The 22,534-nt window shown below is 50.2% G+C and overlaps 1 protein-coding gene across 1 annotated transcript; it reads right to left on the minus strand.

Moving 5' to 3' along the window:
- Positions 1-2,019: 2,019 nt before the first annotated feature.
- CEP63 (centrosomal protein 63) lies at positions 2,020-22,233 on the minus strand. The gene is made up of 13 exons (XM_084267445.1): positions 22,060-22,233; positions 18,593-18,688; positions 15,712-15,837; positions 14,385-14,498; positions 11,751-11,984; positions 10,954-11,099; positions 10,265-10,393; positions 9,531-9,645; positions 6,760-6,957; positions 6,258-6,344; positions 5,509-5,714; positions 4,694-4,979; positions 2,020-2,524 (listed from the first exon to the last, which is right to left on the minus strand). The coding sequence occupies exons 1-13, from the start codon at positions 22,195-22,197 to the stop codon at positions 2,366-2,368; spliced, it is 2,034 nt and encodes a 677-aa protein (XP_084123571.1). The 5' UTR covers positions 22,198-22,233; the 3' UTR covers positions 2,020-2,365.
- Positions 22,234-22,534: the final 301 nt, after the last annotated feature.

Below are 22,534 nucleotides of genomic sequence, written 5' to 3' on the forward strand. Positions count from 1 at the left end.
GCACAGGCTGCCCAGGGAGGGGGCTGAGTCCCTGCCCCTGGGTGTGTTTAACAGGCAGGGAGATGAGGTGCTCAGGGATCTGGGTCAGCACAAGACAGGGATGGTTGGACTCGATGATCGTAAAGGTCTTTTCCAACCTGGTGATTCTGTGATCCCCACACCACTGAGAGGTGCGATTACTCAGCTCTGGGAATTGAGATCACTCAGTTCAGCAAACACCTCGTTCCTCAGGTAAATTAAATAGGTGTAAACAAGTTTTTATGGTTACTCACCAGCTAGCTTCCCTGCAACGGGAACGCACGCGGTTAGTACACCGTCAGAGGGTCTGGTACTTCCACACTGGCTGGAAGAAAGGCATGTCTTTAAAAACTGAGTGAGGGCAGGGAAGTGTTCAACTCACCCCACTGCCTCGCTCAACCTCTGTTCTCTGCAGCCAGCAACTCCAGAGCCAGCAGCCGCCCGAGCCCGTGGCACCGTGCATCTGCGGGGAGAAGGAGGGAAAGACAAGAGCCCGCACACCAGCATGGAGGAGGAACTCAGTTGTTTCTCCTCTTGCAAAATTTACTCCTTGGATCACTTTAGATCACGTTTTTACAGCCTGACCGAAGCTGCTGATTCCATGTGCTGGAAATTGATAAACACTGCAGGATCGTAGCTGCTAATTAAACAAATGGATCACCTTCAGTTTCACCCTCTGCTCGTCCCAACGTGGTGAACTGCCAAATAGCTCTAAAGGAGAGGGATACAGAAGCAAACGTCACTAATGAGCAAAAATGCCTTTGTAACACTCAGTGCCTTACTTTGAAATACCTTGCAAACCCCATCATACTTCCTGAAGCTCTGGAGTGCCGCTAGAGCTTCATCCACACAGAGGAATCACAGGATCCCAAGGTTGGAAATGACCTTTAAGATCACCAAGTCCAACTGTTCCCATCCCATGCTAACCCATATCCCTAAGTACCTCATCTACCCTTTTTTTAAACACACCCAGGGATGGCGACAACCCCCTCCCTGGGCAGTCTGTTCCTCATCCCATTTTGCTGTCCAGTTTTTTGTCCAAACACCCCACAACCCAAACACCCTGACTCGAGTGTGGGGTGTTTCAGGCAGCCCTTCCAAGCCTGCTCACCTGCAGAGAGCTGCCAACAGGTACCGAGGCCAATGCTGAGCAGGATCAAAACCCACCACCGTGGCTTATCCTGCACCTTGTTAAAAAGGCTGCACAAGGAGAATTCAGAATGGATTTAAGGTTTTATCACTGCTGAAAGAGCTCCAGAAGCAAGCCAAACTGAAAGGACTCATCAGTGCAAATGTTCTTGAACTCTGGAACACAGAACTACTCAACCAAGCAATGGAAAGGAACAGGGAATGTACAGACACGGACAAGGGACACGTCCATCTCTAGGTCACCTGTACAAAGGCTGAGAAGGCTCAGCCACAGAACAAATGCCCCTGGAAGAAACAAGTCTGGGGGAAACAGGTTGTGTTTGCTCACTAACAGCTTGCTTTGCTTGAAGAAATACTGAACGTGCTCCTCAAACCAGGGCACAGAGGTACCCTAACACAGCAGTTCAACTGGAGCAGATGGTGCCCGAGACCACCCAGATTCAAAACAGGCTGACAGAGCTCACACAGCAGCTGCAATCACGTCTCACTTGTGTGGGGGTTCTCCTCCCACCCAATTTCATCTCCAGTTCTCAACCTCTGAGAGCTGGGAATCAGAAATCAGAAATCAGTCATCCACCCCTCAACTATTCCACAGAACTTCAAGTGCCACCCAGATAAGGACACTGTACAAACCACGATGGACCAAAGCTGCATGAGCCAAGAAAGATTAAGAAACCCCACTAAGGGGAAAGTAACTTGAGAAAATACAGTTAGTCTAAAGGAAAGAGGAATTATACTCCCTGTTCCTGGAAGGACACAGCTGCTCTGGGAGGGAAAGGATGGAGGAGGTGTTGCTCAAAGCTCCCGATGAGAAGGCAAGATAAGCCACACAAGATTCACTGTGCATTTGTATGAACAAGAACAGAGGAGGTTTTCCATTCTGGTTTATTTCAAGGCTTTTTCAAGGTACAAAATACACTTAAAATACGTTCATTAAAACAAGCAAATGATTTGCTTCTAAAACCCACCACACAGTCCCTGTGGGTGCACACATACCTCTGATGCAGCTTTCTGACCGACAGCAAGCCAACTAAAGTGTCTGTGGTGTAATACCCTTCATTTGATCTCCATTGGAGAGGAGTTTCCTTTCCTCAGGATCCATCGTGCTGACTCGGCTCCAGGTGGGACACCCAGCCTCCAATGGCAACTGGTTTATAGGTACCTCCCCAGTCACATCATTTAAATTCAATAAGGAACCTTACTCCTGGTGTCCAAACTGCCTGACTATCTTGTCACTCTCTTTCTTCAGTTCCTCAATGTGAGCATTCAGGCACTCCAGGATGCGATGGGATCTCAGTTCTTCCTCTTCCAGGTATCTTGCAGCTATGGATCCAACAGAAGCTGTAGGCAGGAAGCTCTGGAGGGAAACAAAGGGCTATCAGGTATTCTTTCAGTGGAGTTTCAGTCAAAAACACTACTGACCCCCAAACAAGGCACTGAATCTGCTTCTAAAAGGCTCTTGTGTCATCTCTGCCTTATGGGGCAGACTCAGCACTCAGCTCCTGTGCTGTATCATAAGCACATGTCCCTCCCAAGTCACCAACTAGGAGTGAAGCCTCCCACACCTCCCCCAGAGCTCCAGGGAATATGATCAGCACCTCAGGACTGGAGCAGAACAGAACCAAGCTCTCCATGAGCCTCCGTAGCAACTGCTGCACTTCCCAGGTGGAACCCTGACCCCAGAGGTACCACAGGGAACCGACTGTGTGCTTAGCAGAACCAGTTCCACTTTAATCCCCAGCCTCTCCACTTCCAGTAACGAATGGGAATGACCCAGCTTGTGCAGCCACAGCACAGCTCCAGAAAGACTCAGGGTTCCATCCTGCTGTGTTAGTCCTGCCTCACACCTCACATCTTGCTCCTTTGTTGTTAAAAGGCCTCAGGGAGCAGCATCGCCTCAGAATGCAGGTTCCAGGGAAGGGAAGGAACCGCCAGGCTGGTCTTGAGCTTTCACAGACCTCCCCTGCTCCCCTGAAGTAACAGGTTCCTGCTGCAACCTCCCAGGGGAACCACCAGGGTCCCCAGGGACCTTCAGAGCCCATCTACTGCAACCCCTGCAGTGAGCAGGGACATCTTCACTGGAGCAGGTCGCTCAGAGCCCCATCAAGCCTGACCTTGAATGTCTCCTGGGATGGGGTCTCCACCACCTCTCTGGGCAGCCTGGGCCAGGGATCTGCCACCCTCAGAGGGAGAAACCTTTTCCTAATACCCAACCTAACTCTGCCCTTTTCCACTTTAAAACCCTCACCCCTCATCCTATCACTCCCTGCCCTCAGGAACAGCTCTGCCCCATTTGTAAACATTTGTATTTCCTTGGAAACCTTATTTCTGCCTTTCAGAGCAAAAAGCAGCACATTCTCTTTTCCCAAACACTAAGCCCTAGAACTTCTCAGCCCTGACATGGAACTGTTTGTGCTTCAACGCCAGCCCTGCAGTCTGAAGAGGTTTTATTTAGGATATTAATTCCCTGGGCTCCCAACATTTGTTTTTTGACAAGTTCTCAAGCTACTTTAGTCTTAAAACAATCAAGACCTACTCTTGGTAGTACACCTCATCACGATCTACAAACCTGACAAGCCTCCACTCAACTGCATGTCAGCCCTAGAGACTCTTCTCTGGGCTCCCCACAACACACAAAGTGCTGTTGTCACTGCTAACACTGCACAAACAGAGTGGAAAATACTCCAAAATGCTGGCAGGAACATGCCTGGAACAAGGATCAGCACCTCCCTGGGCTACTACAGCCCTACAGCTACTACAGAGGGTGACAACTACTCTTAGGGTCCCCCCTCAAGGTAGTCTCTCCAGCCCCATCGGTACAGTGGGCACTGGGACACGTGGACTGAACACCACAGGTGAGAAGTGATTGAGTCCAAATTTCCTGTATTTTGGGCAAGTGCTCCAGGACTGAGCTGGGGTAAAAGGACTGAGGAGGTGCTGAGACTGCTCTGCACTGCAAAGTGATCATCTCTGGCTGGGAAAAGTGACAGCCCCCGATGTGGGGTGAAGCCAGGATTTCAGGCTTTCCCATCAGCTGGCAGGAGTGGCCTCACCTTCAGCATGATGTCCCAGAGGGCTCAAACTCACCCCATATGTTACAGAGAAGGCAGACCCACAGCACCAGCTCTCAGACCCACCCAGACGCCGTGTGCTGAAATACTCAGCGCTCTACACACACCCCAAGCCTCTACTCCAGACCCAAGCCAAGAGCTGGAGCAGAATTCTGATGGGACAGAAGCAGTTCATGGTGCACACTGACACAGAGCATCAGTATGGAGAGAACCATGAGCTTCTGGAACCAGCTTGTCAGTTAAACCAAACACCAAGCCCTTCCCCAGAGAGTTCTGAAGAATAACCACGTGGCTCCCACCATCCAGGTATTAACCATCCAGCAGAAGTTTTCCCTCCCTGTTGGACATTTGATGCATGCCAAAAGAATCATGCATTCAAAAATCCAGCTCCTTTTGCCCCGTGAGAGCCCAGCCTGAGCTGCTGAACAGCAACCTGCTTCTACACAACTGCTTACCGAAGGCAGGGGTTCCCTCTGATCCTTTGAGATGGACTGCTGAGATGCATCATCTGCAAAATCTTTGTTTCCATCCAACACATGGAGCAGAGAATCCGTTCCCAGTGAGGTGCCCAAAGCAAGTGACTCCACATGGTTCCTCCCATTGCTCTGGGGGGGCAGCTCACCCGTCTCAGGGGTCACAGTTCTCTGAGGTTCCCCTTCGTGATGCTGAATAGTCCCATCAGGCTTGTGATGTATCCCCTCTGCTCGCTCATCAGGCTCTTGCTGTGTTTCCCCAGCTGTCCTGGAAGGTAGGTTTGAACACGTCACTGATGGACAGTTTGCCTCTCAGCAGCTGAACTGCAACAAAAACTTGCCCAGAGATTGAGGATAACACACAGGTTACTAACAGCTCTGGCAATCCAACCTGGCTCTTGGATCCAAAGGATGTGCAGAAGCACATCCAGCCTCTAGGGAATTCTCAATCTTGTGCTACTGTAGATCCCAAAACCTGCAGCTTGCACAACCTGATGCTGCAAAAGCAAGGGGCACAGCCACCAGAGCCACATCTAGCCCCTCCACTGAAAAAAGCATGTGTTGCTTCTCAAAGGAGAAGGCAAAGGCAGTCAAATACTAGCTGGCTTCACAGCTGGGACCGAAAGCTACTGCACTACTTAAAGCATCAAGGCAGATCCCAAAGCAGTCCTCTGTGCTCTCCCACACATGCTGGAGATGGACGCTCTGCACACAGCACATCATTAAAATCCCCCCAGGCACCCACAGCCTCTGTCCTTCACAGCCAGGATCAGCACCCTGGGGCCAGCAGCACCCACCTGTGCTGCACAACCCCCGGCTCAGGCTCTCCGTTCCGCGTCTGCTGAGCGGTGCCCTGGGGCTCACGCTGGCCGACCTGCTGGGCGAGCTCCAGCTTTGCTCTGGCCTCTGCTAGATCCTTCTGCAGCTGCAGGTTCTCAGATTTTAAGGCATTCAGCTCAGCAGTGTAGTCTTCAGCGAGTGCTCTCAGGGTGACGCCTTTTCCCTAAGAGAGAGAGAGAGGGGCTGAACTCACAACTCCCCCTGTGCCAGGCACCGCGGTGGAATTCCAAGGGAAGCGATTCCTTATGGCACATCCTCTAACCCCAATTCTGATGGGCAACGTTTTCAAGGCTTTCCTAAGAGCAAGTCAGTGACAGGTGTTTATACACCCTTACTGTGCCTGCACCCCAACTGTACTGGCTGCCTAGGAAAGGAAGTCCCTCTCTCTCACCACAGGGTGCTTTTTGGAAACAGCAAAATACAGACCAAGGACAGTTCAGATGTATCTTGGGATAATGAAAAGGATTACATGACCTCAAGTTCTCCTCCAGCTGTATGTTTCAGGGTTCCCTCACTTAGCTAAGGGGCAAGACTCTTGACCAAAGGTGGCATCTCAGTAAAATGTCTCAGTCTGAGCAGCTCTCTGGGTACCAGAGCAGCAGGCTCTACCAGATGCTTCCTACAGGTGTGGAGAAAGACTTTTCCTGTTCCTGAGTAGGGATCACACAGCACTAGCCCCTTCCCATCTCCATTCCCTAACGCACACCTCTGGCACACTGCACTCTGTTTTCTCCAGCATCTCTGAGAGGTGACGGTTTTCCAGCCTCAAGGTTTCCAGTTGGACCAGAATTACCTGAGGAGAGAGAGAGGCAAAGAAGCAGCTCAGAAAAAAGCAGATAACAGACGCCTGCAACACGCTACAGGCATTTCCCCACCCTCACTTCAAGCCTGGCTGGGCTGTTAGTTCTGTGGGGACACTATAGAGAAGGCCACACAAATGACCACACACAGCCAGTGGCTTTAACTTTCAAAGATGCCACCACCCAGCCCCAACATGTTAACTGACAGGAGCAGTCTCAAAAGATTCCATGGGACTGCCAGTTACATGGTGGAAGAGAAGCAGCCAGACAGACCCCATCAGAAGGGTCTCAAAGTCTTTTGTTCGAAAGCTGAAGAGAGAAGGGAAGTATTAACACAGCTAGAACCTCAGGGTTTGAGTCTTCAGAACCCTTAAAGAGACAGCATAAGAGTCTTCTGCCTTTTTTTACCCTGTGCTCCACTGCTTTCCTCTCTGCTCGTTCAATCTCTGCTCCGAGCCGTTGTTCTAGGTCTGATGCTGAGCCGCTTGCGGACGCGATCGTGATGTCCCGCTGGTGTAACTCTTGTGTCAACCTGGAGATTTCCCTTTTCATCCCTTCCAGCTCACTGCTGTGAGTTTGTTCAGCTTGAGAGAGCTGCTCTTTCAGCTGGAGGAAGATAGGCACACACCACCCACGAGCTTTTAAAAGATGTTTCAACAAAAATACCAACAAGTATTGCACATGGTAATGTGAACTCTAAGTACTGGGAACCAAAAAGCTCTACGTAACAAGTCCTCTGTGCATGCTTGTCCTTCTTGATTGAAAACCACCTTATCCCAATCCTTTTCCACCTCATGAACTGCCATCATAGAATCATGCAATGGCTGGGGTTGGAAGGGACCCCAAGGGTCACACTGTCCCAACCCCCCTGCCACAGGCAGGGCCACCAACCTCCAGGCCTGGAGCTACACAAGGTTGCCCAGGGCCCCATCCAACCTGGCCCTGAACACCCCCAGGGATGAGGCACCCACCCCCTCTCTGGGCAGCCTGTTCCAGTCCCTCGCCACTCTCTCTGTAAAGAACTTCCCCCTAATATCTAATTCACACCTCCCCTCTTCCAGATTCACTCCATCCCCCTTGTCCTGCCATTATCTACCCTTTAACAAGCTGATTGCCCTCCTGTTCCTCTGCTCTCTTCAGGGACTGGAAGGCTGCAAAGCGCCCATGATCGATCAAATCACAGTCTCTTTAGCTCACCATTCTACCTCCATGTCCAAGAACAGATACCCAAAGGTTTGCCATCACTGGGCAAGCACTAGTTTGCCACCCTGCCTTCCTGTGGCAGAGGTGGTATCTTTAAATAGCTCTGGCTGGTCTTTTCTTCCACTAATTCATCCTGAGTCTTCTGAATCAATATTAGCTTGTAGCAACTAAAGCTACCCATGGCAAACTTCCACAACCTAGCTATGCAGAGGGTAAAAATACACCTCTTTGTTTTCATAACTCCATTTGATGACCACTAGTCCCTGCATAATGAAAGAATAATCACTCTCTATTTACTTTCCACATGACAGGCATGACTTTATTTTTAGTAGGTTCAATCCCATTTATCTGTTCCCTGGTTTGCCAAGTCCTTAGTCCATTCAGTTCCTTGTAAAAAAACTCCAACCAACCAACCAAACCCACTCCATCCTTTCAGTCATCTTTTCCTGTACCTGATTTTGGTTTATTCAGTCCTTTTTGAGATGGCAGGCTTGAATTGCATATGATATTCTGGTAGGCACACTGTGTATTTGTTCAGTGACATAAGAGAACAGCACTGTAGCATGATTTCTTCCCTAGCATCCCATTCCATTAGCCAGAAATCCCAGCCACCCAAACCTCCAGGATTTGTCTGAGAATCACAAGCATTTGAGAAAATTGAACCAGATGATCTCTGCCCAGCCATGTAAATACTATAAATATGGTGATTTATCTCCACGTCACCTCAATGCCTCCCGAGTATATAAACCAGAAACAACCCCAATAAATCTCTCTTTCCTCCCTAGCAGCCTGCAGGAGATTCATTTATTGTGGGGCTGCTGAAATGCATAACCAAGCACCATCTCTGGCAGGACCCACGCCTCTGTATGTTCAGAAGGAAGGATGTCAGGCTTTCACAGAGGTGAGGTCTTTCAGCCAAGCCCAATCAGGTTTCCACTCTGACCATGCACCACAGAAAGCTCCCACACTAACTGATGGGGATACTATGATTAGAAGTCAAGCCTTGTGGAAGGCTGTCAGCCTGGGGTGCAGAGAGCACCAGGGGGAGGTTCTCATGGCAGGTGAGTGGCTCTGTTTCCTCCAGACCCTGGGTCGTGTCTAGCTATCAAGTCCAAAACAAACTCCCCTATTCACATACGGACTAGAACAGTCCTGTCTCAAGTGTGATAGGATATGCTATGGCAAAACCCATTCTCATCCTGTTCTTCACTCAGTTAGGAGCCTGTATTAGGATTCAGGCCTTCATTTTTCTCCATGTTTGTCCCTCCAGCACTAATTTGAGCTGTAGGGAAGCACTGCGTGATGCAGGTGAAGGCCTAACACATGCTCACAAAATAAACCAGACAGAAACCTGCAAACCCATACTGTCAACTCCTCCTTTGTCAGACCTGCTCCTCACCCTTCAGCATAGAATCACAGACTGGTCTGGGTTGGAAGGGACCCCAAGGATCACAGAGCTCCAACCCCCCTGCCACAGGCAGGGCCACCAACCTCCAGGCCTGGAGTTACACAAGGTTGCCCAGGGCCCCATCCAACCTGGCCCTGAACACCTCCAGGGAACCCACCACCTCTCTGGGCAGCCTGTTCCAGCACCTCACCACTCTCTTTGTAAAGAACTTCTCCCTAATATCTAATTTAAACCTTCCTTCCTTTAGCTTTAATCCATCCCCCTTGTCCTGCCATTATCTACCCTTTAACAAGCTGATTCCCCTCCTGTTTCTCTGCTCCCTTCAGGGACTGGAAGGCTGCAATGAGGTCCCCCCACAGCCTTCTCTTCTCCAGGCTGAACCAGCCCAGCTCCCTCAGCCTCTTTGTAGGGGAGCTGCTCCAGCCCTCTGATCATCTTTGTGGCTCCTCTGACCCCTCTCCAACAGTTCAGCATGTCACTGAAGATCCCACTTGGAGGCTCTGCTGAGGCAGGGCCACCCACACTCCAGCAGCACCTTTCCTGCTCCCCAGGAGCCGAGCGCCGTTACCTTTTTAATCTCGGCCCTTGCCTCGGAGCGCTGCTCTTCCATCGACTGCAGCTCCTGGATATTCTCCTGCAGCTCTTCGCTCAGCTGGACACACCTCCCATTCGAAGACACCAGGCTGGGTGCCGAACGTTAAACTACACGTTAGAACATCCCCAGGAGGAGGACACGAGCAGAGAGACTCTGATCTTCCAAGCAGTCTCCCACACCCACCATCACAGAACCCAAACTCTGAACCTACAAGTTCTTTACCAATCCCTCGGTTTCATTGACCAAAATAATTCCATAACAGCTGGTTGTTTGTTTCTTTACCATTCTAAGCTTACAAACTTCCCATGCAAACATTAGTCTGTAAACCACAAACCAGGAGAAGAAGGCTTGGTTACAACTCAAGTTTCACAGTAAGTTCTAGAGCTGGTTCTTACCAGATGACTAACTAAGGCTCCTTAACCTCTTACTGGTGAAGGTGCTAAGCAGAAGCAAGCTAAAACACTGCCAACACCCACAGCACACAGTGAAAAGCAGCCAACCAATTAGCACAACACTCTGTTACACTGCAAGAGAAGCCACATTTCATTTCTGCAGCCCTCTGATATTGAAAATAAGCCTACAAAAATCAGCAGGACTGGCTAACTTGATGAATACAACACATCAGGCATCATATTATTATTTTTTATATATTAAAAAAAATGCATTAAGTTTCATTGCACATCTAGGGGAAGCAAGCAGTGAGCTACCTGTTCTCAAGATGAGTCACTTCTGCCTGTAAGTGCTGCTCCTTCTGCTGAGCAACATCCAGCTGCAGCAGTAGACGCTCCAGCCCCGGAGACGACAACTGTTTCTCTTGCAAGCGCTCTTCCAAGACCCTAAGCAGAGACACCAGCTTTCATCTCAGCACAGAAGCATCACGCCCGAGTTCACTCACAGAGGGAACAGAACCACCGTTTTCTCAGAAAATACACAAAAGCCAACACTAGGTGACACCTGTGTGCACTGCCAACAACATCCCAGCGGGGTGACAGCCTCCTCACCCCCCCGTTTCACTTCGGGCTGGTTTAAAAAAAGTCTAGGTCCCATTTTGATGTCAGTTTCCCTGATCCAGACACTCTCCCTGCTGTCAGCAGCCATCCAGCTTGCACAGAACGCCGTGGCTGCCAGGTGACTAGAACCTTCTGACACAGCCAGCAGAAGGCTTCTGCGTGCTGGCAGTGGAGAAGGGGAAGGTGATTTTGTCACAACTGAGTGTCAGTGATTTTCCAAAGGAATGCCATTTGGGAACCACTGCAAGGAAGCACAGCCCCTGTGAGGGACTGCAGCGTATCATTCTATATATCAACCCACACAGCTGCGTGAAAACACTTCTGCCACCCTCAGTGCCAGAACCTGGAGCTCTAGAGCAGAAGCAGCAGTGAGGCCCAGACACTACCTGATGAGGAGCTCCTTCGCGCGAAGGGTTTCGGTCACCCTGGCCAGCTCTTTCTCTAACCGCTCGTGGTGGAGCTTGGTGCTGTCAATGAAATCCTCCTGAGACTGCAGGGTGGCTCTGAGTTCCATCTTCTCATCCTGCAGCACCTGCATGGGAGGGGGAAGGGTGAGGACTGTTGCAAGCTGGACCAAATCAGTTTGCTTTAAGGAGGTGAGAGTCTGGTCGGATTTATAAGGAACCCATGAAGACAGGCTGAGAGAGTTGGGCTGGTTCAGCCTGGAGAAGAGAAAGCTCCAGGGTGACCTAATTGCAGCCTACCAACACTTAAAGGGGTCCCACAGGAAAGCGGGAGAGGGGCTGTTCCCCAGGGAGTGCAGGGACAGGCCAAGGGGTGATGGCTTCAAGCTGGGAGAGGGCAGGGTTAGGGGAGACGTGAGGAAGGGATTCTTCACTCTGAGGGTGGTGAGGCCCTGGCACAGGGTGCACAGAGAGGCTGTGGGAGCCCCATCCCTGGAGGTGTCCAAGGCTGGGTTGGATGGGGCTCTGGGCAGCCTGGGCTGGTGAGGGTGTCCCTGCCCATGGCAGGGGGGTGGGACTGGATGATCTTTGAGGCCCCTTCCAGCCCAAAAGCATTCTAAATACTGCACCACACCACATGGGTACGAAGCAGCTTTGAGGCCAATTGGGAGCTTTCCAAAGGCTCCAGAAAGAGCTGGGGGCTCTGGGATGAAGAGCTGTCCTGCTACTTCTCACAAGCACTGCTTTATTTTCAGTTTCTTAACAATTCCTCCACTGACCTCCAACATTTTCTTGGATTGCCTTAATTCTTCTTGAACTCTCTGCTGATCTTCCAGAATCATCCGATTGTTTTCGGTCAGGTCGTCCACTCTCATGTTGAGCCTCTCCACCTCCAACTCGTTGGTGCAGATGGCATCATTGGCCCTCTCCAGCTTGTTGGTTAAGTGCTGGATTTCAGATCTGCTGGCCAGCTCCACCGACTCCAGGATCTGCTTCCGATTGGCAAGCTGAGTCTGCCAAGAGCAACTGGTTTGCATTAAAGCTGAACTGTAAAAGCCACGGAGCAGCGAAGCCGCCTGCAGAACAGCTCCCCATTTCTCTGTGTAACAAGGCACAGTCTCAAAGGAAGCAACTCTACCTTTCCAGGAATTAAGGAAAGGATTGCTCATGATGGGTAAAACTTCTGAAGGCAAACAGGATAAAAAACAAACGAAGGAACCCTCTGATTCCAAAAGGGTTTCAAAGAGAATCTGGGAAAATAGGATCTCAAAGCACCCAAGCTGTCAGAGCACGACCTAGAGGACAAAGTTGCCTACTGGGTTTTTTGCTCATTGACCTAAGGCTCACCAGGAGAAATAGCAGGATGGAAGGAAGAAGGTTTGCAAATCCCACACATGAGCTAGGGATCAATGGTTAATTCCACACCAGGACACAAAGCGACTCTCAGGGCACAATGAAGGGAAAAAAAACCCACCCCAAAATAACCCACAAGCAGCAAACAGATCAAAACCTGAACTGGGTGTAAGAGTCAATCCCGTTTTGCTTTACACAGTAAATACCTGGTTCTAATAGCTTTGCTTGGAACGTTTCATTGTTCTAATGGCAGGCAAAAAAAAGTTGTAAGGAATGTATGACTAGCAAACAATACACCTTCTATTATTCATGGGCATAATACTTCATAGCATTTCTTTCCATGGAGCTAGCTGGGGAAATTTAACAAGCCAGCTCTCAAATAAGCTTCTAAGGATACTCACTTCATGGATTTTCTTATTGTATAATTTTTAAAAGCTGAAACAAAATATTTGAGCAGTTCTTAAGTCCTGATTTCTAAGAGCAGCGATTCCTGCCAGGTTCAGAATCACCCCACGCCCGGGTTATTGTCTCACACATAATGCCTCCTAACTGAGAGAACTATGGGAACCACGTGTTTGGGAGACTACAGTGTAATTTTGATTATGGTCTTTTCATTATTTGAATAGTCATTAGAGAAAAGGTAATCAAGAGGGGCAGGAGTTTAGAGCACAGCCTTTTTCCACCCAAGACACCAGAGTATCAGGCTACCTGCACATTTATTTCTGTGTTAAGGAATCAGTTAAGTTCTCTGTTATTTCCAGCCACAGACCAGGCAGGACAGCACAGAATTCCAAGTTTTGCCTGCTGGGTCTAAAGGTTGGAGGTGTTAGGGGGAGGTGCTCCTCACTGGGTAAGAACACTGGGCTTCCCTGAGCGGTACTGAGAGGCTGCAGGAAGAGAAAGGGGAAGCAATATGGTCACAGATCTCAGCTTGACCTTGTGACAGAAAAACAACCAAGCATAGAAAATGCAGAGAAACATCCAAGGCACAAATTTACCATTCAAGTACTGGGCTTTTCACAGAAACTGAGGATTCAGGTAGTCTGTTCACAGGACCTACACGCCCAAGTCATGGGCACCGCTTAGGGAAAACCTCCCCAAATTCCTCTCTTGCTGCCACACAGTGAGGAGAGTTTCCCTGCGCTCCAGCGTCCCAGCCTGTGCTCCAAGGACACATCTGTTCCCAGACAATTGAGCTATCAGTGATACAAAGACAGCAGAGCAGCAAGACCTTCTGCTCAACGACTCTCTTTGCATTTGTAGATCTACTAGTGTCAGGCTCTCACAAAGCCCCTGTGGGAGCCGGCTTCAATCCTGTCATCCGAGCTTTCCTCCTTGCAGGAGCTTCCACTCAAGAGCAACTCAGGAGCCCATTAAGTGTAAAGCCCCCAGCAAGAGCTTCTTATCAGTGTCTGCTGTGATTGTGTCAGTGTGACTTCACAGCTGTGCTCTAGGTCAATTCATCTTGCTCTGCTGCAGCACTACTACCTCACTGAAGGATGAGCTTCTCAGGAACAGCAGCCCCACTACTTCTGGCCTTTAAAAGACTGAAAGGAAAAAAAGAAAGGGAAAGAAAAGGGATGGGAGGTGGGGGGGGGGGGGCTGAAAACAACTTCACTTCAGTACTTTGCAGAAGTATCCATCGTAGGGAAAGCCTGTTTCCCAACATCACCCTTTGGGCTGGACCCACAAGGTCCATATTTAGCTTCTGGCAAGGACACAGTGTTGAACCAGACACGACGTAACTGCTATTTTAAAGTGTCATATGCTGCAGTCTCTGTCTCCTAGGGAAAGCCTCATCCTCCTCTCTTCTCTGTCCAGTGTAACAGTGGCAGGGAGAGCTGCACGAGGTTTATCTAACCTCTGTTGACAGACTCCAGATCTTTTTTCCATACAGCACTTCTACAAGTAAATGTTAATCCAGCAGGACATTAAAAGTCATTTCAATGGCAACCTAAACTGGATTGGAGCCTGGGAGAGATTTCATTAGCCTCTCCCCCCCTCCCCTCCCACCTGCTGCCTCAAACAAAACAAAAACTTTCAGCACACATTAATTGTACCTGAATGAGCTCAGACTGCTCAGCCAAAGCCTTCCTCTGTGCTTCCAGCGATGCCACCTGCTGCTGGTAAAGCAAGCGCTGCTTCTCCCAGTCAAGTGATTTTTGACGGAACTCCTGCAAGGACAGCAGGGTGCCTCGGAGCTGTACGTCCACACAGCTGACAAGAAGGCCCCCTTCTAGTTCACATCCATGTTTGCTTTCTCTCTCCAATGCACCTTTCCCCACAGCGGGGGAACCATTAGCCAGTCATCTGATGCACCAACCCAGCGGTGCAGAGCCCCTCGCACACTGTGCCTGCCGGATTTCTCCCCCCCTCCCCTCCCCCCCAGCTTGTGTTAAAACGTCAGTGCCAATTGCTGCTGTTTACAAATGTTAAGTGCTAACAGATTCCTGGCTAGTTTCATGGATCTGCTGTCAGAGGTTTGACAATTCAGCCTGCCTTCAGCCTCCAAACCATGCCACCCCTGAAACTAGCAAGTACCAACTTGGTACAAAAGGTACAAAAAGGGCAGATGAGGTGCTCAGGGATATGGTTTAGCTTAGGATGGGAATGGTTGGACTTGATGATCTTCAAAGGTCTTTTCCCAACCTTGTGATTCTGTGAACTACCGAATATTAATGCTCATCTCTGCTCCAGGCACTGGTCACTGCAGCAGTGGGATGTGTGTGGATCTTCTGGGGATGGCAGAAGAAAATGGAGCGTGGTTGAGCTCAGCTTAGCAGGAAGATTAAAAGATGAGACAGGGTTGAGAAGTTGTTTGACATGTAGCTCCCTCCTCCTCAGAGCCGCGAGAGGACAACCTCACCGCGCCAGAATCCAGCCACATAATTAATTACCCCTCCAGCTCCTTCTTCCTTTTCTTTAGTCTAAGAATGAGAACTGCAAGTTCTGCAAGTTGGAGCACAGGAAGTTCTGCACCAACATGGGGAAGAACTTGTACCCAGTGAGGGTGAGGGAGCCCTGGGACAGGCTGCCCAGGGGGTGTGGAGTCTCCTTCTCTGGAGAGATTCCAGCCCTGTCTGGACACCGACCTGTGTGACCTGTCCTAGGGAGCTGCTTTGGCAGGGGGTTGGAATCAATGAGCTCTGGAGGGCCCTTCCCAGCCCTGGGATTCTGTGAACGGTGGTGTAGTTCTTGGAGGCCCCAGCACAGGAAATTGCCTTTACCACACACAAGCTGAGGAGCAGAGCGACACTTGGAGAGTACATAGAGACTACTTTTGAAGCACAATTCACAGTCTACCCCCTCACTGACTATTCCCTTGTTGGTGAAGTGCAGGAAGTTACTACATACAACCTCTGGCCAGCATTCACTTTTTCACATTACCTCCAGCTTCCTTGTCAGTCTGCTCATTTCAAACTGGTCCTCCCCTTGTCTCTTGTTAGCTTCCTCTCGAGTTTCTCTTCGTTGTTTCTTCTGCAGCTTCTCATAGCTCCTCCTCAGCCTGGACAACTACAAGGGAATTCAGTGAAAGAGACAAATTTCTTCCGAGGCCCCAAGGCAAGAATTAAAGAGCCCTTTGAAAGAAGGCACACCAAACGGCTTCTCACAAACAATTCCCCTAATCAAAGCCACACAGCTTGGAAGCAAAGGCTTCTATTTGTATAATGAGCCTATTATACCCACGGGATTACAAAGTATGCCGAGCTGTGTAAGAATAGCAAGATGTGCCACTGAAGTCGTGACATCAGCAGCTCTAATTAGACCTCTGCTTTACTGCTATTAAAACACCACTAACTCACTGGGAGGATGGAGGTTTCCACAGAGCTGTTAGAGGGGGGGAAGGTGTGGTACCCCTCTCTCACCCTGGTGTGGTAGCAGGCAGTACCTGGGGTTGATCTCCTCAGAGAGGGGCTCATCACACCACACACAGGGTGGGAGGTAGCTCTGCCTTACACAGAGGTACAGTTCTTTAGGTGGTTAACATACACTTGTGAAGCTCAGGTGGGAACTGGAACTTTTCTGCTTAAGGGGAGAAGGGAGATTTGAGAATTGCCATTACACATAATATCAACACTGCTTCATCTGTCATTTTCTGCTTAGATACACCATGTATTTCACAATGAGCAGAGAATGCCAACAGAAAATATCACTCCTACGCCTCCTGCTAGAATGCTAAAGTCATATCAGGAGCTGGAATGAGGAAAAAACTCTTTGACATTTAAATGACCCTCTGTGCAAATAATCACCTGCAACTTGCTCAGAATTTTCCATGCCAGCTCCTCCACAGCTCACCTGTTAAACACAGGGTTTCCAAAGAGCCCAGTGAGTTAGAGAAGTCAGCCTTCCCATTTTACTGACGGAGGAAGCTAAGCCCATGGATGAACAGAAGGACCAGGAGAAGAAGAAACATCCCAACTGGGACCTCATGCACTGGTCACAAAAATGTCCTCCAGAGCCCTGAGCCAGCAAAGGACTCTGACACGTTCAGTGGGAAGGGAGAGACAGGAGGGGCTTTCAGTTAATAATCAGGCACCTCGTGCCAAGCACATCAGGACATGGCAGGCTGGTTCTTTCAGCTGTCTCAGTGAGTTAGATGCTGTACCTGTGATTTTACAGGTGGGGAGCCCAGACAGACAGAATGTCCCCAAGTTGTACTAAGAAAGGAAGGCTGAGGAATACTGGAGCTTCATGTCACCTACAGTACTGCTGTGGGGATAAAATAACAAGGTGGTGTGATTCTGGCCACAGCACAGAATCACCAGGTTGGAAAAGACCTTTAAGATCATCAAGTCCAACCATCCCTGTCCTCTGCTGACCCAGATCCCTGAGCACCCATCTCCCCGCCTGTTAAACACACCCAGGGGTGGGGACTCAGCCCCCTCCCTGGGCAGCCTGTGCCAGGCCCTGACAGCTCTTTCAGAGAAGAACTTTTCCCTCACATCTGACCTGACCCTGCCCTGGCACAGCTTGAGGCCATTTCCCCTTGTCCCATCTCCTGTACCCTGGCTGAAGAGACCATCACCCACGCCTCTGCACCCTCCTGTCAGATCAGTGGAGGTGGGGATAAGGTCTCCCCTCAGCCTCCTCTTCTCCAGGCTGAACACCCCCAGCTCCCTCAGCTGCTCCTCAGAGGATTTGCCCTCCAGCCCCTTCCCCAGCCTGGTTGCCCTTCTCTGGACTTGCTCCACGACCTCCATGTCCTTCTTATGCTGAGAAGCCCAGAAACACACACACACTGTGTTTCAGCCTTCACAACCTAGGCAGCTCTGCCAGCACACCTCAGCTTGGCTCTGCAGCTTATCTGCTGTTCCAGTGGGAGCATCTAGTGAGCGAAGGCTGTTACTCTCCCTGCACAGTAAGGTGGTTTAGATGAGGACAGATGTCTTCTGTCATCAAAGCAGAGACGACCAAATTAATTTAACTTATGGCTTACAGTGAGCGTGAACCAGGCCCACTCCTCCTGGGAAAACAGGTCAGTGCTCTAATAGAGGTTTGCTAGCCATTTAACTCACTGCTACTGACACACAAGTGGAGACAGTCATGGAGTAAAGGCATAGACAAGGACAACGCTGTTACACCACCTGTGAGACATTCCACAGGGATCCATCCACATCCCCTCCAGGGACGGGGCACCCACCACCTCTCTGGGCAGCCTGTTCCAGCCCCTCACCACTCTCTCTGGAAAGAACTTCCCCCTAATACCAAATTCAAACCTTCCCTCCTTTAGCTTCACTCCATCCCCCTTGTTCTGCCAGTCTCTGCCCTTTAACAAGCTGATTCCCCTCCTGTTTCTCTGCTCCCTTCAGGGACTGGAAGGCTGCAGTGAGGTCCCCCCACAGCCTTCTCTTCTCCAGGCTGAACCAGCCCAGCTCTCTCAGCCTCTCTTTGTAGGGGAGCTGCTCCAGCCCTCTGAGCACCTTCATCTCCTCCTCTGACTCCTCTCCAACAGTCCCACATCTTTCTTGTATTGGGGCCCCAGCTCTGGACACAGGACTCCAGCTGGGGCCTCCCAAGGGCAGAGCAGAGAGGGGCAATCCCCTCCCTGTCCCTGCTGCCACCCCTCTGCTGATGGAGCCCAGGATCCCATTGGCCTCCTGAGCCTCAAGAGCCACTGCTGGCTCATGTTAATATTACTGGGGTTTTGGGGGTTTTTTTGGTGAGAATCTAAGCAAAAAAGTACTGGGCAGCCTTAAAACCCTGGCATTTCCACAAAATCAAAGCATCTCACCCATCAGATCAAACATCTTCCCTTGCTGCAACTCACCTCCTCCTGGAATTTGGTCAGCTGCTGCTCATACTCTCTAACCATGTCCTGTTTGGATTTTTCTGTCTCTTCCACCTTGCGACGCAACAGGCCAACCTGCAGGAAGGGTTAGAGAGAAAGAAATCAACCAGCAGCAGTGGGCTGCTCTGTCAGCTTCCCTTTCACAGACACACATTACTTTAGGAGCAGCAAATGACTATTAAATGATCCTAATTCCGTTCACAACTGCCCTTCCAGTGGGGTCGCTGTGAACCAGATTTAAGTCTCTGTCTAAATCTTTGGCAAGCTGGGGCCAGAACTCTCTCTGCTTGGAGCCAGTTCCTGGCTTTCATTTTTTGGGATGAAACAGACAGTTTTGGCTTGTGTCAAATTGCCATTTTTCTCTGGCACTCCCATGGAATTCCTCATAAACACACACTGTGATTTCAACCTCTCTACCAAGAGAGAAGGTGGCCACGTCACAAACATTACTCAGCCTGGGTGAAGTGGAGACTCCAAATGATCCATGGAGATGTGTGGGACCAGGAAAGAAACAGGGCTTTGGAGCTCACAGGGGAGATTCCCCTCACATTGACTCAAATACTCCCAGGACTTGTTTTTGCCTCTTTTTCTTCCCACCTTTTCCCCATCCAGAGCCCAAAGCAGCCACCTTCTCTGACTGCAGATGCAAAGGCCAGCAAGCCAGCAACTTAGTTATGAACTTTCTGTGATGAATTAAGTGAACCAAAAGCACAAATACACTCCAGGAGCGACTCTAACCACAACTTATAGTTGTTTTTAAATCAACATTCACTTCTGGTGGTGAGAAATACTTCAAAAATGTCTTGAGAAAACACAATTGATAACAACAGTGCTGACCTGCACGATAAAAATGACACTTCCAGGCAGTGAGAATCCTGTGGCACACCTCCAGAGTTCACAGCTCTGTGCCAAAGGCATTAATTCCAAAGCTTGCCATGCAGACCAGTAGAAGCACCTGGCTGCACACACAGAAGAGAGTTCTCAACCCACTGTTGCTACAGCCTGTCACATTTCTCTTTACTTATATACTATATATGTCCCTCTACTCTGCTCTCATGAGACCCCACCTGGAGTACTGTGTCCAGTTCTGGAGTCCCCAGCGTAAGAAGGACATGGAACTGCTGGAATGGATCCAGAGGAGAACATTAAGGTTATTAAGAGGGCTGGAGCACCTCTCCTATCACAGAGTCACAAAATCACAGGGGTTGGAAGAGACCTCCAGAGCCCATCAGGTCCAACCCCCTGCCAAAGCAGCTCCCTAGGACAGGTCACACAGGTCGATGTCCAGACAGGGCTGGAATCTCTCCAGAGAAGGAGACTCCACACCCCCTGAGCAGCCTGTCCCAGGGCTCCCTCACCCTCAGTGGGTACAAGTTCTTCACAGATTGGTGTGGAACAACCTGTGCTCCAACTTGAGGCTGTTGCCCCAGCTAGGAAGCCAGGCTGAGGGAGCTGGAGTTGTTCAGCCTGGAGAAGAGAAGGCTCCAGGGAGATTTTACAGCACTTTCCAGTCCCTGAAGGGGCTACAGGAAAGCTGGGGAGGGATGTTTTTGAAGGGCAGGGAGTGACAGGACAAGTGGGGATGGTTTTAAATTGGAAGGGGGGAGATTTAGATTCAGTATTAGGAAAACATTCTTCACTCTGAGGGTGGTGAGGCCCTGGCACAGGGTGCCCAGAGAGGCTGTGGGAGCCCCATCCCTGGAGGTGTCCAAGGCTGGGCTGGATGGGGCTTTGGGCAGCCTGGGCTGGTGAGGGTGTCCCTGCCCATGGCAGGGGGGTGGGACTAGATGATCTTTGAGGCCCCTTCCAGCCCAAAGCACTCTGTGGTTCTATGCTTTTACAAGACCCCATGCCAAACTACTAAAAGCTGCAGCAGTCCTTGGGTCATTTTGAGGATGTTAAGAATAGCTGGGATACAGTTGCACTGGCACCCAAAGAACCCAAGGGCTTGCATGGTTATCAGCTGGCTTTTCACCTAAGAAGTCAAATCAACTTCCTTACAGAGCTGCCAAAACACAGTTTGTAGCACAGAGCCTGCCAAAAGGCAGGACACTGCAGTTATAACTGTAAGGACAAATTTTAAACACTTTCAGGAAAAGTCAGCATGGCTGGACCTTAAGAGTCCTTAAGAGTGGCTGAGTGAGCCACTCAGCATCCTGCTGCTTTCCTCTGATCCAGGAAAAGACACATAAACCAGTTTATGGTTCACATCCTACACAAAAGCTTATTTCTCCACCAACACAGACACTGGGTGTGCTGCCCCAGGCCTTGAATTAAAGGCTACAAAACCTAAGCTGCATAAAATAGCCCTTGGAGAATCTCCAGGCAATGTCTAGGTGTAGCTTACATCATTAAATGTTCTTTCTAGCAATGACCACTCATTGCTGGACTGTCCATTACTGCTGTGTCCAGATGCAGTGCTTCTGGGTTCTCTCCAGGAGCTCTGACAATTGAGCCTGTGGACTCCTGCCAACTCTCAGGGAGCTGATCACTCGACTTGGAGTGAGTTCTGAATCAGATACCTTGTTCCAACAGGATCCTCTGCAAATTCTATTCCCCAATTCCCATTATGAGATGGGATCCTGTTTGTGCTCTTGCAGCTCAGGAGGCCAATGGGATCCTGGGCTCCATCAGCAGAGGGGTGGCAGCAGGGACAGGGAGGGGATTGTCCCTCTCTGCTCTGCTCTCGGGGAGGCCCCAGCTGGAGTCCTGTGTCCAGAGCTGGGGCCCCAATACAAGAAAGATGTGGAACTGTTGGAGAGGGGTCAGAGAAGCCACAAAGATGCTCAGAGGGCTGGAGCAGCTCCCCTACGAAGAGAGGCTGAGGGAGCTGGGCTGGTTCAGCCTGGAGAAGAGAAGGCTGTGGGGGGACCTCATTGCAGCCTTCCAGTCCCTGAAGGGAGCAGAGAAACAGGAGGGGAATCAGCTTGTTAAAAGGGTAGATAATGGCAGGACAAGGGGGATGGATTAAAGCTAAAGGAAGGAAGGTTTAAATTAGATATTAGGGGGAAGTTTTGCAGAGAGAGTGGTGAGGGGCTGGAACAGGCTGCCCAGAGAGGGGGTGGGTGCCCCATCCCTGGGGGTGTACAAGGCCAGGTTGGATGTGGCCCTGGGCAACCTTGTGTAGCTCCAGGTCTGGAGGTTGGTGGCCCTGCCTGTGGCAGGGGGGTTGGAGCTCTGTGATCCTTGGGGTCCCTCCCAACCCATGCCATTCTATGATTAGCTTTGCACATCTATTCACTCAAGCTGTTTGCTCTGGCTTAGCCTTTAAACATTAAAATAATTAAAAGAAAAAAAAAACAAACATCCAAACTGATAAACAACAGCCAAACCACACAGCCATGCAACCCCAACTCTGGAATTCCAGTTCAGCCTTCATGCTGCATTTGTGACAAGCACAACACACGGGTTGCCAGCACTCCCAGCCTGGGAGTGTGAGGCAGTACCTCCTTGTACTTTTCCTGCAGAGCAGCCCTGGCAGAGGAGAGTTCCTGCTCTCGGACACTCAGGCAAGTCTCCAGGGTCTGCATCTGTCCTTCCCATTCGGATTTCTTGTGAGCCACCATAATGTCGATCTGCTTCATCAGCTCCTGCAGCTCGGCCTCGCAGGAAGTCAGGAACCCACCGCTGGAAGGGAGAGAGCTTCACGTTACCAAGCAGGCCTCACCCAGCACAGCTGCCATGTTCCACACCAACAGGCAGCAGAACAAAGCATCATGCTCTGAGGGACCAGCTCTGTGCTTGGATCTCTACTCAAATTGGCTTGGGGAGAGCTAATTGTAATGCTGCAGCACTCATCCTGCTCCACACAAAGGGCATGCACCTGTGCTGGGCACACACCTATGTTCAGGGATGGCCAGTGAGGAATTACTTGTGAAATCCCAGCCACACCAAATGACCTAAATGCTTCAAATGTCAGAG

This window comes from Gallinula chloropus (assembly GCF_964237585.1).
Source record: "Gallinula chloropus genome assembly, chromosome: 8".
In the NCBI taxonomy this organism is placed as follows: Eukaryota; Metazoa; Chordata; class Aves; order Gruiformes; family Rallidae; genus Gallinula; species Gallinula chloropus.